Source organism: Pezoporus wallicus, unplaced genomic scaffold, assembly GCF_028554395.1.
Source record: "Pezoporus wallicus isolate ANWC-B61680 ecotype Strahan unplaced genomic scaffold, APGP_CSIRO_Pwel_v1 contig_5787, whole genome shotgun sequence".
In the NCBI taxonomy this organism is placed as follows: domain Eukaryota; kingdom Metazoa; phylum Chordata; class Aves; order Psittaciformes; family Psittacidae; genus Pezoporus; species Pezoporus wallicus.
This window is the reverse complement of record NW_026637253.1, coordinates 2,224,046-2,242,623: the sequence shown is the minus strand read 5'-3', so window position 1 is coordinate 2,242,623 and position 18,578 is coordinate 2,224,046. Positions and strand designations below refer to the sequence as shown.

Here is an 18,578-nt window from a genome sequence, read left to right as displayed (position 1 = left end):
ACAGCAAACTATGGATTTTGTGTGAAATTATTTCACAAAGGAAAAAAAAAAAACAAGCTGATCCATTACCTGAGTGATGAATTACTACTGGGAACCAATAAAACAATCAGTATCATCACAAAAAGCAGAAGCAAAACTATTTCAATCCATATTACAGAGAGCTCAAGTTTTATTAGAGTAACAAGCCACATGAGTGTACAAAAGACAGACAGAAAAACATTCTGAGAATGCAGGTAGTGACTCAAAAAAAAACAGAACTGAGTGACTGCTTAGTACGAAGTACACAGAGGTAAGAAACAAGGATAAAAAGCAAAGCATTTAAAAAGTCTTTATAAATGGAATGTTTAGGGGTTTTTACTCATATGTATCCTGCAATTGCAAGACAATGCGTGAGGAGGTAGCATCTTCGCCTTTCATTCTGAGAAGTCTAGGATGGGTTTGAGCTGATGTCAAGTAGCAGTAGATTTAAAACTTTCAGAAACATTAACATCTTGCCAGACATTTGAACTCAGCTTTTGCATATAAAGTGCATCTAAAAAGTGAGGTATATTGATGAAGCTGCGTAGTGAACTTACTTTATACAATGCCTGGTTTTGTTTTAGTCCTGATGCTTGCCATTTCTCTTAACCTTCACAATTATCTATTGCACAGTTCATTTAAAAAATTAGATATGATTAATATGCAATGGCAAACAGCATAAACCCCTTGGTTTTTACACAAGCAAAAACTACTTATTGAGAGGAAAATTAATTACAGCGCTATTACAATACATAAATTAAAGTCCAGGTGTGGGACCCCAAATGAGCATGACAGAAGCCAAGAATGTGTATTTTTAGAGCAGTCTGAGTTTAGATAAGGAATTTGTTTCTTATGTGTTTATTTTCAGTGTAAGGCATATTCTGGCAACACCTAGTAAAACATACTACATTACCACAGATGAAACTGTCTAGGGGTCTAGTTTGGTATCTTTATCACTGCAGAACTGGCATAAGTGATAGAGTGTTTGATATACATACCTCTTAAAAATCATAATTTTGTGACTACCTTGTTGGTGAAGGGGCTCAAAACTGATATGCGGCACAAAACAGCCTCTAGATTTCCAATGGTCTCTATATAAAAATATGTCTACCAGGACAGTCAATACAACATCTTTGATAAAAATATTTTTAAACTGTTCCTTTTGTATATTTTTCACAAACTATGAAAATAGACAAGTCAGTTTCACACTGACATAAAAGACTGAGAGTTTGGGTTGCAAGTAGTGCAGAATATAAGAAAGATAAAATCATATCACAAAATAATTCATGCAGCTGCTGAAATACTTCTCCTCTTTGCTCATAGGTAAATAAGTTCCTGGGGCTTTCGGTATTGCCAGCTGCTACAGAATCTAAGCACCTCTGAGTAAATTATACCTCTACCATAGTCCTCTAGTGACTTCAACAAGGTCTGCCTGCTCTCTTTTCTGTGAAAAAGCCTTGAACCCTTGGTGATAGTAGGAATGCTTTTCTTACTGAGCCTTTACAACATCCCTGGTTTAAGGTAACTGGACCTGTTTGAACCAGGACACATTAAATGCAGACAAAGCCTTTTCAGCTTTCAGAGCTGAGAATCAAATGCTACTTGTTCCAGCCCCTTTTCTTTGACAGGGTAATGAAGGATTAATTTTTGTGTTAAGTTCTATCACATCTTTGACAAAATCATCGTTTCCTATGAAGTCTCCAGCAATGATGTTAATACATTCCTTTTGTGGTCCTGGATATTGCTGCTTTATCCATATTTTCAAGCATGGAAGACTCTGGAGTGTCATTTTCTTCAGTGATCCAAATGGATGTTGGAGAATATACCTTAAATTTTCAGTAAGGTTAATCCCTGCTACAAAGAATTTTTCTGAAACAAAAATATCAGAAGGTGACACATTAGATATTTGTTTGAGGAGAACAGAAACCACTTGACATTGCATTAACTCCAAATCTTGTTCCTCTGGCTATCATTAAAATAGTAAATTCACATTCTGTGTTGTTTCATATCCCTAAAACTGTTTCGGTAGATTGCCTCCCCTTATTGCAACTGTAGTAAACAGTTACTGAAGCAAGCTGGGTTACTGAGCCATTCCAGTTTAGCTAAATTTATCCAGGTTAATCATTGCTGACTAAAGGTTCTCCGTTGACTTATCTTCCTTTGTAAATTCAGTTTGTTTCTGTAAGGGTTCTTCCAAATGCTTAGCCTTCACCTGAGGGATGGGAACATGGGTGCACCTACACAAGCGTTTTGCTTTGGCTGGGACATGTGGCTGTGGAGCAGTTCTCCTCTCCATCATTCCATGTGTTCACATCACAGAGTTGCATCAAAGGTTACAAACTGGATTTATTTCAGCTTAGACTACCCCAGCATGCTTGAGCACTGTTAATTCCTATTGTAGCTACAGCCTTGCCATTCTTCTAGGGGGTTCTTTCCGGAATAAGGCTACCTTCATGCTTTTTCCTCATCAACACTGCCTAAAGCAGCAAGCACCGGACTGAGGAAGCAGCCTTCTACTCATGAGATAGGCATGTCTGCACCAGTGAGCTGGTCTGTGCTGAGAGCTTCTTTTCACACAGTCACGCAAGCAGCTGCTACGATTACATGTACATACACTGATGCATGTATGCAATGCCATTAAACTGAAACAGGGTAGACTAGATACAAGGACGAAATTCTTCACTGAGAGGGTGGTGAGACACTGGCACACGTTGCCCAGAGAAGCTGTGGCTGCCCCATCCCTGGTAGCTTTCAAAGCCGGGTTGGATGTGGCTTTGGGCAACCTGGTCTAGTGGAAGGTGTCCCTGCCCATGACACAGGGTTGGAACTGGATGAGCTTTAAGGTCCCTTCCAACCCAAACCATTCTGGTTCTATGATTTGCACCACCCAAGATGAACATTGCACTTGCCCATGGGTGGGCAGAGGACTCAGCAACATGGACACATCTCATGCACACAGCATGCACAAAATGGTTATTGCCCATAATGCTATGATTACCCAACTTCCTATTTGTGTTGCTGTACATGCCCCTTATTTCCTATAAGCGACTCTGTGCCTACCTGGGCGGCCCATTCGCTTCATGCACTCTAAAAACCGGATAAGAGAGCGAGTGGTAGTTTTGTTTCCCCACCAGTAGGGGATTGCAGGCCACAACTCACAGTGCTCTTCCACTTCCACATCCTCTTCATATGAGACTATAACCTGATGGCCATGCTGCCACATGGTCCGCAGCGTTGGCACCACCTAAGAGAAAGCATGCCCAGGTTGAAGACAGCAGCACAGCAGTCTTCCCAAAATTCAGATACTGATATGTGACGTTGCCTTGGTAGAGAGGCACAGATTCAGTTCAAATAAAGCTTTTTAAGTGTATGACCCAGTCGATCAATGGCTGGGTTCAAATAGTTCAAGTACAGTAAAGTACATAGCTCAAGATGTTACACCCATGTAACAAGAAACCATCCCTGAGTCAGCCCTTGTGCACATACTGCTGCTGAAAATTTGCTGGGAGAGGAAGACACAGGCCATTTGATGAAAGGAGGTAAGAGGGGAGCAAAGCCTTACACCCAGCTGTAGGAATACAGACAGAGAGAAGCAGGAATAATTTTGGCAAATGCCCCACATTGATCCAAATTTGTCACTGTAGCCGAGAAAGAAAATTGAACTACTTAAGACATGGGAAGACTAAATGTAAGTTTTCAAGAGATATGTTAATTCTGATTTCTCTAAGTAGAAAGTTTATGAAATTAGGGGGCTCCAGATATTTTGAATTGAGAGAGGGGAAAACTTGAGTTACAAGCTACCTCAGACAGATGGGCTGAAACAGGGCTGTTAAATTTAAATGTTTCAGTATGAAATTACATTTTCCAATCCTCAAGAGTTACCATCAGACAGAATTGAGGCCCTCTGACTAGTTTTATTTGAAAAAGCAACACTTAAGGCATTGTTTTCCTAAGAATGTTATGGTTAAAAGCTGTGTCTGTTGCTTGTGAAGAGGAAATGGTGGCTTTTTGATGTTACAATTATGTAATTAATTAAAATGAAAGCTAAAGACAGTTGAAAATATTTTATGTAAACCTTCCATGAGGATTTCTTCTCTTCTATGAAGAGAGCCAAGGGTTAAATGAACATGGGAATTCGTCTTCACCCAACAAAGACTGCAAGTCCCAATTAGGTCAGAAAATGCTCCAGAATTAAATCATAGAATCATAGAATAGTTAGGGTTGGAAAGGACCTTAAGATCATCAAGTTCCAGCCCCCCCTGCCATGGGCAGGGACACCTCACACTAAACCATCTCATCCAAGGCTCTGTCCAAGCTGGCCTTGAACACCGCCAGGTATGAAACATTCACAACTTCCCTGGGCAACCCATTCCAGTGCCTCACCAACCTCACAGTAAAGAACTTCTTCCTTATATCCAATCTAAACTTCCCCTGTCTAAGTTTGAACTTGTTACCTCTTGTCCTATCACTGTAGTCCCCCTGTCCTATCACTACAGTTAAGACACAAGCTACTCAGACTACACAGATCTGTGGCTGACAGACACCTTTGTTTTACTCCAGCTGCCTCTCGGAAACTGCAACTTCTTTAAAAAAAAAAAAAAACAAAAAACAGAAAAAAAAGGTGTGGGATAAGAGCCAAAACAAAAATAAACAAAACCAAAACCAAGGTATTGGAAATGAGCACAGGTGCTTATTTCGCAAACAAAGCAGAATTGAAACTGTAGATGTCTAACAAGGGATTTTTAAACCCTAGTAATGCAGATCAAAGGAAGCCACCATGAATAGTTAAGGCAATTAAAATTTGAATGCAATGTAATGTTGTCACACTGTGGCCTGTGCCAGTACTACATACAGACAGACCCCTACTTAGCAGTTGCTTCATAAATACTTGGACACTTAGCTTTGAACAACAAAAGTAGCGGCCTTGAAAGACTGTACATACCAGATTATTTTAGAGGAAGTGAGCAAGTACTTGTTATTTGATGTTAAATCTGAATTCAGATCCTGAAAAAACCCACAGCTACCTAACCAGCAATTGTATCACTTCCAAAAAATGGTGAGATTCATTCTGCCTGTCACAAACCGCATAGAAATAAAGACTTCCTGCTTGAGGGGAATACTTGGCTTCTCCTTTCTCCACTGCCCTTCCTCCATCCGCCTGGATGCAACTCTTTTCTTCAGTCAGGTGATCTCAAACCATTGGTTCATCACCTTCATTCAACAAACTATCAGCAGCAGCTTAACCCTTTTGCAATTTATAACAGTTTTCCTTTTAAGATCTGGAAGTAAATTTGACCATCTTCTCCAGTACTGTTCTGTTCATCCGTGACTTACACAGTCAAGTTATTTGAGGAAAAAATAAAAGAGTGTCACTCAGGTCTTCAATTATTCAGCTGAGACCTGAATATTCAGAATCCCATAGTTTTGCTGAGAATTGTTCTATTTTAACTCAGTTGTTCAAAATGCTTTGAAATGGTAATACTCACCCGTTACTTATACACCAGCTTCAAAGGCTGAATTCGAATCACAAACAGGGTCATCATTATCCTGTACCCCTCACATCTCCAGAGGAAACCCTCTGTTCCTATGCATCTTTGAAATGTTAATTGTTTAACTACTAAAAGCTCCCGTATTTTGTAAAAAAAAAGAGGAAGCTAAAAATCTCAACTTCTGACATCTAGCAATCAGATAATTTCTAATTATTGAAATTAAGGCTTTTCTGGAGGTTTGGGTGACTGAAAACATATTAGGCTAGTTGGCAGGTCAGCTCCAGCTCACATTCATGAAAGTCCATGCCACCAGAAATGCACTGAGGGCAGAGATGCTATTAAGAGGGACCTCAACAAACTGGAGACATGAGCTGACAGGAGCCTCATGAAGCTCAACAAAGGCAAATGCAAACTCCTGTGTTCAGGCAAGACTGACTCCATGCACCAGGACTGACTGGGAGCAGCTGGCTAGAAACCTGCTTTGCAGAAAAGGACTTGGAGGTCCTAGTGAACACTGAGCTGAACATGAGCCAGCAAGCGTAACCATGTGGCAAAGCTGCAAACAGGGCTGTACTAGGAAAGGCATAGGCAGGAAGTCAAGAGAAGGGGTTCTTCCCTTCTATCCAGCCGTTGTTGGACTGCATCTCAAGTCCAGGTCCAGCTGCAGCTTCCCCAGAACAAAGAAGTCATTGACATGCTGGGTCCAGCAGTATGCAAACAGAGCGAGCAGAGGCTGGAGCATGACACGCAAGGGTAGGCTGAGAGAGCTGCGTCTGTTCAGCATGAAGAGAAGACTGTGGACAGAATTTACAGCTGTTTGCAAATACCTAATGGGCAAATGTAGAGAGACTCCCCAGATGCGCATAGCAAAAGGATGAAAGTCAGCAGACACAAGTTACAGCAAGAGAGATTCTGATCAGATAGATAAGGAAAACACATTTACTCTGAGAGTGGTCAAACATTGCACCAGGCTGCATAGAAAGGTTGTGGAATCTCTATTCTCAGCGATATTCAGGAATGAACAGGACACAGCCCAATGTAACTTTGAAGTCATTCCTGCATTGCACGGTGGGGTTGAACTAGATAATCTGCAGAGGTCACTTCCAACCTAAACTATAATAAATAGCATAAAAATTCATTTACCATTATTGCTGTGAAAAGGCAGAAAACAGATTCTTTAAATTCTGCAAATATGGTGTGGACTATATTTATAACACACACACCCCTGATGCAGCAAATGTTACTTTTCCTAGGTTAAAAATACAGTGGAAGTAGAATTGATGTAAGATTTCAAATCAAAGATCTCATTGTAATATATCTTTCTTAAAAAAAAAAAAAAAAAGACAAAAAAGGGATCTCATACTTACATTTCTGGGACACAGTTTACACTGGAAAACCTCTTTTATCCAGGCAATTAGACGACAATGAAGTTTTTTGTTTAATCCATCAAAATTCCTGCAGGCTAAGATAACAATTTCCTGAGGATGAGTTTCCAACCACCTTAACACTTCCCACAGAATATCCTGCAAGAGAGAGTCAGCAACTTAGAAAATCATCTGTGCTATGCAGGGGAAAGGAAATAAAACCAATAGAGCATTGATGGTGGGGCAGACTCACAATCACAATAACGAAAATCAGTATAGGTTTCTGGAAGATGGCCATCCAAATGCCCACAGAGTGGTCCAGAGAGATGAACCCCAGGAAACCTACTTTCTGCAGGTCTGTGCCACTTTGCTCAGGATGTGGTTCTAGCACACTTCACTTTACAGCTTTGTATTTTGGTAATTTCCACGAATCAAGTGTTTAAGGCCATGTTGAACGTGGCTTTGAGCAACCTGGTCTAGTGGAAGGTGTCCTGGCCCATGGCAGGGAGGTTGAAACCAGATCCTTTAAGGCTCTTTCTAACCCCAACCATTCTGTGATTCTATGAATCCTACTAATCCTACTGATATCCTACTGCCTAGAGGCAGATTAGGAGTAAACCCATCCCTCCAACTTTCTTAAAGAATAAACAGTGTATTGGTGGCAAACTCACAACAGGGAAAAGTTCTGTGCTTGCTTATATGTAACAGTACCCTTTTCCCCCATTTGTTAGGGGCAATGACAGCGTCTTCAAGACCACGTGTAATTGGCAGGGTAGTCAGGCACTACATTTAACTGTTTGCATGAGCATGTCAGTCACCATGAAATCACAACACGTAAAGGGCTCAGACTCATGAGCATGAGGCTGAAGTTTAGCCAGTTAGTCTGCAAATGAAAAGCTGCATTAGCTAGCTGTGCCTGGCTGTACAGGTTGCAGCAAACAGAAGGAAGACGTAAACTACTTTACATGACAGAGTACATGCAAACAGCAACTCACAGTAGTTTCCTCACAGCATCTAACAGTAATTTCGTAATGGGATCCAGACTTGAGCCTCGCTGCCTTTTAGTGAAATACTTTTTCCTCAGAAAAAAAAAAAAAAGTGTTTCTGTGATTTTATTAGGCTTATAATACCTTCTTCTCTTTAATAACTTCTCTCCTTACAGGGGAGATGGGATTGTTCTGGGTAGCATCCTAGGACAAGATAAGATAAACCCCAGAAACATCAGGCACTCAATAGGGGCAAGGCAGTGCAGAGCAAGACACAGCAGCTCTGGGCTGAGGAAGCAGAATTGACTGATGCTCCAGTCTCACTTGTAGCTACTGAAACTAGCCTCTAGCCTTGCTGATTTTCTCTAGTTTGAAGTCCTCACATTAAGAAAACAAATAACCTACTTGGAAAACCTTGGGCCAGCATTTCCAGATTATGATGGCTCTTAAGTGAAAGGAACAGCGCTGGTTTTATAGCCACCCCAAAGGTAAGAGCAATACCTGTACAGTAACGATTGTGTAAACCATATGCACAAAGTACAAATTCATAGATGGATCATTAGGCTTGTGGGCGATCCTGAAATCCAGATATCTAACTCCAGCCTCAAGTTGCTCTGTCACAGTCAGTACCTGAAAGGTGAAACAGAAGACAAAGATTCTGAGAGTTTGGAAGATATTTTCTTCTTTAGCTTAGAAAGCTGAAAAAGGCCTACAAAGTTATCACTATAACATTTTTCACAGATCTTTCATCTTTAAAATGGCACTATATGGCACCAAGTTGCACCTTTGAAGTATTTTACTCTCTGATAAGAGGGATCCCAATTTCCCTGCAATTGCAAATTAGATTAGTTTCAGATGTCTGAAACTGTTCTGTTCTGAATGTTAAAGATCCATTAACCTGTGTGTAAATACACAGTCACTCTTCACAAAACAATTTGTATGAACAAAAACTGCAGGATCAGCACCTTAAAAAAGCTGTATTTATTTTATTAGATCAAAGACTTTACCAGGGTTGTCTCTGTGGAGCTCACTCATCCTCAACAGAAGGAAAAACAAACCCAAAAAACCTACTGGCTATTGTTCTTTTTCAAGATAAAGTTTGAATTAACCTGTAGGAGTCCTACAGAACAGAGGTATTCCTCTATTTCCACTTCCCTCAGACCTCTTCTACTGGATTTGAGAGCTGAATGGAACAGGCGATAAAGCTGTGTTTCTGGGGCAAAAAGTCCCAAATGGTATGTCTCTTACCTATACCAAGGCTATCTTTGCCTTTAATTAAATACACTGAAACACTGCTTTGTCTCAGTTCAACCTGCTATGGACAAAACTTCTAGTTTTCACAAAGCATACATAGTACTGATTTGAGTCAGAAATGATTCAACAAAAGCTAAATCAATACAAGGCATTGCATCTGAATAACCACATTTGGAGCTTTAGGGTAAAGACAGAGCTCAAGACACATGCCAGCTTCAACCATCTAACTTTGTGTTCTTAAGACAGAAATTTAATCTTCCCCAAGCTATGCCTGAGCTGCAGGGCTGGGGAACAGCCCAGCACTACTTGCCTCAAGGTGTAGGTGGTACAATGGCTCAGGCTAACAGCTCCCTCCGTGCCGCCTTGTTCTGCACCGGGCTGAAGCAATTGAAAGAGTGATCCACGCCCAGTTCCGTCCTCCCACCCTTTTGGAGCACCCTGGAAATAGGAGTGTATGTGGCTGTAGGTCATCTATAACCTTTGTGGCAAGAAAGAGTGCCAGATGAAACTGGCGCTCCGAACTGTTCTTTGGATGAATTAATTTCTTTTTGTTGACTGCATAGGAAAACTAGACAAATTCAGCTCTCTAATTAGTCACCTGGGTTTGGATACTGAATTAGACAGTGTGAACACTGACCCTGTAGAACAAAATTTAAGAGGAAGCCTTGGAGAACGATGCTGCTCAGTGCTGCAGACATCCAGACACCAGACATCCAGGACACGAGCAGGTTACACCCCTGACACCAGCCATTGCACAGGAAGGATTTGGGCCTGTCCTGGGTTCAGCAGTAGCAGTCATTTTTCTCCTTAGTAGCTGGTGCAGTTCTATGGTTTTGACTTTCAGGCTGGGAACAACTCTGATAACACTGATGTTTTCAGTTGTTGCTCAGTAATGTTTACTCTGACCAAGGACTTTGTGAGCCTCATGCTCTGCCAGGGAGCAGGGAAAGCTGGAAGGAAGCAGAGACAGGGCGCCTGACCCAAACTAGCCAAAGAGGTATTCCATACCACAGCACGTCATGCCCAGGATGTAGAACTGGGAGCAGTTATCCAGAAGGGCTAGATCGCTGCTCAGTCGGGCTGGGTATCTGTTGGCAGGTGATGAGCAGTTGTATTCTCTCCCCTTGTGATTTCCCTTCTCATTATTATTATTGGTGGTAGCAGCAGTGATCTGTGTTATACCTCAGTTACTGGACTGTTCTTATCTCAACCCATGGGAGTTGCATTCTTTCAATCCTCCTCCCCATCCCTCTGGGAGCGGGGGCAGGGGAAAGGGGGGGAATGAGACAGAGACTGCGTAGTTCTGATTTACAGCTGGGCTTAAACCACAACAGGGCCTCTACACTGACAACCCTGCCAGACAGGACTCAGGCCCCGTCTACTAGGCACTGTGCCATCCAGGAACTGTGGGTCCTACCGTCATAGGGCTCCTTGATGTCTGCTCTGGATGCCAATGGGTGGAGTCATCTCCTCAGAAAGATAACTCACCACAGAGATAAGGAGGGGTGGGATTGCAGCTGTGCCTCTTTCCCATCAGCAATGGGCCACTTCCTGCTCAACCAACAAAGTGACTGTAATGGTGTAAGGATCTTGCTTGTCAGGGTCACTTCACTGGCCAGCAGCCCACAAGTTCAGAGGTATCTAAATCTTTCATTGGGTAAAGCAAAAAGCAGCTCAATTCAAGGCACTGTGATAAGCGAGGGCCTTTCCACATCAGCTCATCACTGCCATTACATATCCAATATATGGTACTGTCTAAGACTCCAGTTTGCCCAGGCTGCTCAAACACAACAAAAGAAGCCTAGGCATAATTATTGCCTTTTATCAATTATTCAGTTTTAATTGCCAAGTAATGAACTACTCTTTCAATAGGAACAAAAGTTTAGAGATTTTTGGTATCTCTTTGATGCCAGGAAAGTCTGCTCTTTAGAGAAACCTTCAAAAGCTCTCACTTAAAACATCATCTCCAATTTCATCTTCAACACAGATTTGTGAGGAACAAGGAGATAACTGCTAGCTTAATATTTAGACATTGTAAAAAGTTAGCTAAACTTTATGTGAGGGATGACTCCTTCTTTCTCTTACATTTAAAAAAAATTCCCTTCAACAAGACTTGTCTCTTCTGCTGGATGAAATACATGATACAGGTGGGGAAAACAACTGACATCTCACACAGCAGTGACAGTAAAAATGACAAGCACTACCTTCTGAACAAAGTGCAGAAGAAAAATCTTTTGATTATAGTAACAGTAAAAGCTACTTGTAACAATAAACATATGAAAAAGATGAGTTTCTACTAGCAAGTGATCAGCTTTTAGCAACATCTTTGTGTATTATCCCTGCCTTACCTACATTCTTTTTCCCCACAAAAGGTCTGGTATGAATGGCACCTATCTCAGGCCCCAGTGTGCTGGTTTTGTCTGGGATAGAGTTCATTTTCTCCGTAGTAGCTGTTCTGGGGCTATGTTCTGGACTTGTGCTGGAAACAGTGTGGATGACACAGGGATGTTTTTGTTACTGCTGAGCAGCACTTACACAGAGTCAAGGTGTTTTCTGCTCCTCACCCCACCCCAACAGTGAGGGCTGGGGGTGCACAACGAGCTGGAAGGGGGCACAGCCAGGACAGCTGACCCCAACTGATCCAAGGGACATCCAATACACACAAAGCTGGGGGAAGAAGGAGGAAGGGGAGGACTTGTAGAGTGATGATGTTTGTCTTCCCAAGTAACTGCTACACGTGATGGATCCCTGCTTTCCTAGGGATGGCTGAACACCTGCCTGCCCATGGGAAGTACTGCATTAGTTCCCTGTTTCGCTTTGAGTACGTGTGGCTCTTGCTTTACCTGTTCAACTGTCTTTTCTTAACCCATGAATTTTCTCACTTTTACACTTCAGATTCTCTCCCCCATCCCACCAGGGGCTGAGTGGGGCTTAGCTGCCAGCTGGGGTTAAACCACGACACCCAAGCACAGTATCTCATGAGCGCACAGGTTCTGGACAGCAAGCTATTCTTTCATTGTTATTCTTTCACTGTGGTCATCTAGCATGACCACTCTCAGCACTGCCGCGCAGGCTTCAACTTTGCTCTGACATGACAACATCAGACAAGTTACCTGTGTTGTAGACCACTTCATGATAACAGGGTGCACAATGCAGGGTATACATTTGCTTAAAAACTTCACCAGCTTGCATTCGTTGCCACTGACAGCAGAGTTTTTATCCAAGCAATAGGTCATGGTGTCATGACTCCCTGTCGAATATAAAAACAAATGTACAGAAAATGTTATTTCTTAACTACTAAAAACCACAACACGTTGTTACACTGTGTGCGCACACCTGACCTGACCCTGTTTCTAAATCACACACCTATATTGCCTGATAAGACTATGTAGTTATGGCAGAAAGATGGGATCTTCTGCAGAGATTGCTCACTTGACATGAGTAAGATTAGTGTGAAATCCTTGTGAAGGGAAGGCATCAAGATTTTTCAATAAAGCAGTCCCCATCTAAACTACACATTGGTTTTTGCCTCAAACCGCAATAAAATGGCCTGTTTCAACTAGTGTCTTCCCCTGAAATAATTACCTTGATTCCACTTCTTTTTCCAGTGAATAAATAGCTGGAGGCTGAATTTTTTTTTTTTTAATTTTATTTTTTTAATAATTCTGAAGGTCTAGAATTAGTCCTGTTTTCAGCATTGTCCAAATGCAGGATTTCATACTCTAATACTATCATCTCTGCACAGGAAAATATGACTGAAAGCAGAAATTCATCTTCTTACACCTTTGACTGGACCAACTCCTAACTTGGCATTTAAGGCATCTGTATTTTAAATTTCTGGCAAAAATGCACTCCTGAACCAAACACCTACATCCCCCTACAGCAACAATATAAGAGATGGGCACTTGAAGGTTTCAGAGGAAAATCCAACTCTAAGCTAATGTGCATGCATACAATCAAAGAAGTTTGTCTTACAAGATATAAGAGTCAAACCATTAAATACCCGTGGACCAAATCCAAGTCTGAGAAAAGTGAACAGGATTCCATTGATGAGTGTTCCTTCTACTGATGCCAATCAGCAAACAGATAGTAAGCCTTTATTTGGGAGTCTTCTTCTGATGTCAGTGAGTTAAGAGTAATGACAGGAAGATGGGTATATCCATAACACAACAAATATTATGCAAAGGTAGTGAGCTAGTACCAAACCAGGTAGCTTCAGAGCTTGAAGCAACTTCTCCCCAGCAGCACTGTGAGGAACCTGGTGAAATACAGCACTTATTATTGACACTTGCCCCTGTCTCCTCACCATGCTTTCAGAATGCACTCTGTCACATTTCTCGCATGCCTTGTTGTCTTCTTTATTTGAGATAAGCTTCCACTTCCAAACTGGGCTTCCCCCAGTCATTGTTCCCTCTGAAAACCTGCCAGAGCTGTTTTGACCTGGTTGCTCTTGATCTGCTTTTGTTCTGACCTGGGCTAGACCAGTTTTGTAGGTCAGCTGGACAGCCACCAAAATCTCCCAAGTTAATAGCCTGCAGTGGTCTGTAGAAGTCCTCCAATGTTTGCTGAAATGGGCTTGTCTTCAATCATTCTTTCCTTCTTGTGTTTTTCATGCAGGCTTATTCATAAGAGCAAACATTCACAGGAATAACAATGTCACCATAAGAAGAACCGGGAAGTCAAAAGCACACACCAGAGGTTCCCAGCTTTCTGCAATGTCCAAGAAGCACCACTCTGAAAGCTTTATAAAAACATGGTTCCTTTTCCACCAAAAAAAAAAAAAAAACCAACCCACAACCAAAACCAAACCACTGAGAGAGCTACAAGGTTTCAATTTTAATCAAACCTCCATTAGTTCATGACAGGCAGGGAAAAAAATGCACCATAGGTCTTGGGTTCACCACGGCTCCACCATGGAAGACAAGATTTGATTTTTCCCACTCTCTCTAATATACATCTTTGCTAAAGTTAATCTATGATCCTGTAGCCTACACAAAGCATTCACCTACAGGCTGTGCTGCTTTCCACCCAAAGGGGAAACTCATTTATTCAAGGCAGGAGAGAGAATCAAGAACATGACCAACGAAAGGCTAGTGATACACAGGTCTGAATGTAGTACCAACAACACCAGCTATAGCACAGCTGTATTTACCCATAATAGGATAAATCCAGTTTTTATAAGAACAATCATGCAGAAAATCACACTCCACATTAATACAAACATATGTTAATTGGAAGTCTCTATCTTCCATTTTACGTACTTTCACAGCCTCTTTGAAACAGTACAAAGAAACAAATAATAGGATAAAGTGTTCTTTCTCTCCTTTTTCGAATCATTATATTATGTAGGAACTGGCAAGAATGAATAGGAAAATCCTTTTTCCCCCTCACCTCTAAGAAATCCCAAGCATTACAGACACTCACATGAACACATCACACAAAGCCTCCCCCAGGCCCTTCTCCCACACACTGACCCAAATAATAAAAGTAGCTATCCTGAAATGGGACAAACAGGATGCTCCAATTCTTCAATGACACACCAACAAAATAGTGGAGAATGAAAGTTAATCTTTACCTGGAAGAGCTAAATTATAGAGCGGAATATCCCAGAGCTTCTCTGGTAATTGTGACATCCATTGACCATTTTCATGGCACATGTGAATGGAGGTTTGTAAAGAGTCTTCCATGAGTGCCTGCTTTAGGACTTCATAGGGAGTTCTGGGAGAGAAAGAGAAAAGAAAAAGAATAAACCATTCCATATACTGTGGTTGAATTAATGCCACTGCACTGTGCAGAACAGATTTATATATGCTATAAAACATCAGCCTTTCTCTCAAGTAGTTGCAGCAAAATGTCAAGAGCTTCTCGGCCACAACATACACTGCTTTTGATAACACTGCCTACCAGCACAATGCCAAGGGAGGGTTCCAACTTCAGGCTTGTAAATTGACCAACTGAAAACAAAAATAGAGCCAAGACAAATATGTGCAGCTTCGTTGGTATGGAGAAATGGCTATCTACATCAGCTATTGCAACATCACAAGGCGTAACCCAACTTCAGTGTGAAACATCTTCCCTAACCCTTTGCAGCCTCAGAAGCATGGCAGAGGGATTGATGGCAGGGCTGGGACAGGGGCCGGGTCGCCAACCCTCAGAATCCTAGAGAACACTGACCTTGAAGCATCAGTTCAGCTGCTACAATAATAGAATCATAGAACAGTTAAATTTGGAAAGGACCTGTAGATCATTTGTTCCAACCCCCCTGCCATGGGCAGGGACACCTCACACTAAACCATGTCACCCAAGGCTCTGTCTAACTTGGCCTTGAACACCGCCAGGGGTGGAGCATTCACAACTTCCCCAGGCAACCCATTCCAGTGCCTCACCAACCTCACAGTAAAGAATTTCCTCCTTATATCCAATCTAAACTTCCCCTGTTTTTTGAATCCATTACCCCTTGTCCTATCACTACAATTCTTAACAAAGAGTCTCTCCCCAGCATCCCTATAGCCCCCTTCAGATACTGGAAGGCTGCTATGAGGTCTCCACGCAGCCTTCTCTTCTCCAGGCTGAACAGCCCCAACTTTCTCAGCCTGTCTTCATACGGGAGGTGCTCCAGTCCCCTGATCATCCTCGTGGCCCTCCTCTTGACTTGCTCCAATAGTTCCAATTCTTACTGGTCTGTGGTCCCTTCTGCTGCATCTCAGCACATTCATTCCTGAGACTGCTTCTCCCTGGAGTATTCTTCAGGTTGCTTTTGGGAGGGTGGTTGGTTTTTCTGGATTTACAAGTGAGCCATACAGTTTATATGAAGAGTACTTCCTTCAACATGGTGCAATAGATTTATTTATTTTTTTTTTGGCAGTCACATAGGGTCATTTCAAAGGCAACTTTAGGAATTGCATTCCTAAGTTTTATGTCCATACCACACATAACAGATACAATCTGCTTTATATCTGTCAAGGCACATAGCACCATACGTCTAGCCTGCCTTGCTGTGCCTTCAGCGTGGCTTGCAATTGGTCACTCTGAGTACAGCTGCCTCTGTTAAGAAAAGAATGGGAATATGTAGGCTGAGGAAAATGCCCAGCACAGTGACACAGGCTGCATGTGTCAGCTGTGTAACCTGGAGCTTTTCTCCTGGTGAAGAGCAGCTACTTCTGAGGCTGTCCACATACACAAGGCCATTTCATAAGCAGAAGAGAGGTGCTTTAGACTCTCTCTTGTTCCCTTTGTCTCATTATTTTAAAAAAACAGGTATTTGGTGGGCCTAGCGCAAAGTTGAGTGGAAAAATATCCCATAGCTTTATTTGGGGAATAAAAGTGTGGATCTTTTAGCCTTGCATAAGCAAATGGTCTCTGTATGCCATATCTGGTATTCTTATTCTTGGAAAGAAGTTCGGATCTCAAGCAGATAAACTCATCCACCCTCTGGCTCTGCAACTGAACATGCTGAGCTTCTGCCTCCTGCTGAGACAACAGATACCTGCATCTAGTCTTGTCACCTTTTGCTGTATTTCATGTTTCCTCAGACTTCACACCACTACTCACCCAGGGTTGCTCTGCTCTAATCTATGTACCATACAGCATCAGCATGGACAGGGGCTGCAGATGTTTAAAACAACATTGCCATTTAGCAGTTGCAAAAGACTGGGTAGTCTTTCTCTTTCTCCAGCTCTGAAGCTGACATGAGCTGAGGACCACAGAATCACAGAATGGTTTGGGTTGGAAAGGACTCTAGAGATCATCTAGTTCCAACCCCTCTGCCATGAGCACACCTGCAACACTCCAGTGCATGGCAGCACTTACGTGTGTCCTGTATATAGACTAGAATTTAAACTATAAGCACTGCTTTTCCTCTTCCTTGGGTTCTGCATCTCCCTTTCCAGGGACTTTGTGGCTGCCTAATTCTCTCTAATGCTGCAGACACCCAGGTCAATGCAGAAGGAGGGCAGGAGGTGCTCCAAGCACCAGAGCAGAGATTTCCCAGCAGCCATGGTGAGACCACAGTGTGGCAGGCTGTGCCCCAGCAGCCCATGAAAGTCCACAGAGGACAAGATATCCACCTGCAGCCTGTGGAGAACTCCACGCCACAGCAGGGAGATGCCCAAAGGAGGCTGTGATCCATGAGAAGCCCATACTGGAGCAGGTTCCTGGCAGGACCTGTGGCCCTGTGGAGAGAGGAGCCCACACTGGAGCAGTCTGTGCCTGGGGGGCTGCACCCTGTGGAAGGGACCCACACTGGAGCAGGGGGAGAGTGTGAGGAGTCCTCCCTTGAGGAGGAAGGAGAGGCAGAGACAACATGGAATGAACTGACCGCAACCCCCATTCCCCATCCCCCTGCACTGCTATGGGGATGGAGGAAGAGAATTCGGGAGTGAAGTTAAGATCAGGAAGAAGGGAGGAGTAGCGAGGAAGGGTTTTTTAAGATTACTCTGATTTGCTTGATAATAAATTAGTTTCCTCAATTCGAGTTTGCTTTGCCCGTGACAGTGACTGATGAGTCTCTCTATCCCTACCGCAACTCATGAGCCTTTAGTTATATTTTCTCTCCCCTATCTGTCTGAGGAGGGCAGTGATACAGAGGATTTGGTGGGCACCTGGTGTCCGGGCAGGATCAACCCACCACAACTACCCTCACACCCCTTACTCCCAGCAGCTTTCTGCCCTGGCCTTGCGTGTTCGGAGTGCAGACGGCAGGGCAGTGCCCGTGGTATGCCTCACACCGGGCAGTTCCGCCAGGGAGACATAATTAATGAACAGCTGACTAAAATACTTGCTGCGGCCGACCCAGATCCAGGTGCTACCTAACGCCACGGGAAGCACCCGAAACCTTGTGACGAGACCTACCCGCGCTGCCGGAGAGAGCAGCCCGCCGGGCACAGGGGCGGCAACACGGGGAAGGGCTCAGCGCCGTCCCCAGCCATCGCCGCGCTGTCGTATCCCCAGGGGACACAGATTCCTCCCTTCCCCCTTTTTGTTAATTGTTGTACTTACTCGGATGAAGGATTTCCTTTCCATGTCGGCCCTTCAGGAAGCACTGCACGGCCCGGATCTCCCCGGGAAAGGCGCTCTGCCCGCGCTCCGACCGGGGCTGCCCTGCCCTGCCTGGGTCAAGTAACCGCAGGTTTGAGGAAGGCGAAGGAGGGGCGAGAGAGATGAGGAAGAAGAGGGGAGGTGGTTCTGGTGAAGTGGAGCTGCCCGAAAGGCAGAGGTGAGACACTTGGTGGACTGAAGATGTATTGCCGCGGGAGGTACCTGAAGGCAATGGAATGCTGGAGGACAACGCATCAAGTAACAGCGTGTAGCCATTCTTCAGCTGCATTTAAAATCTATTAATGCGGAAAAAGCTTAAAATACATATTTATAAATATATATACAATATACCTTAATTGCCTGCTTTGTCCAACAGATTCTGTTCTTCGGTTTGCAGAGTTAACACATGATTCACTAATTCTTTCTCCCCC

General features: G+C 43.1%; 1 protein-coding gene across 1 annotated transcript; it reads right to left on the bottom strand.

Moving 5' to 3' along the window:
- Positions 1-1,277: 1,277 nt before the first annotated feature.
- On the bottom strand, positions 1,278-18,207 carry PLCXD1 (phosphatidylinositol specific phospholipase C X domain containing 1). Its single transcript, XM_057404508.1, is given in 8 exon segments — positions 1,278-1,632; positions 1,634-1,887; positions 3,079-3,262; positions 6,875-7,030; positions 8,359-8,487; positions 12,225-12,361; positions 14,687-14,829; positions 18,109-18,207. Coding segments are annotated over 7 exon segments (1,008 nt in total). The 5' UTR covers positions 14,799-14,829; positions 18,109-18,207; the 3' UTR covers positions 1,278-1,596.
- Positions 18,208-18,578: the final 371 nt, after the last annotated feature.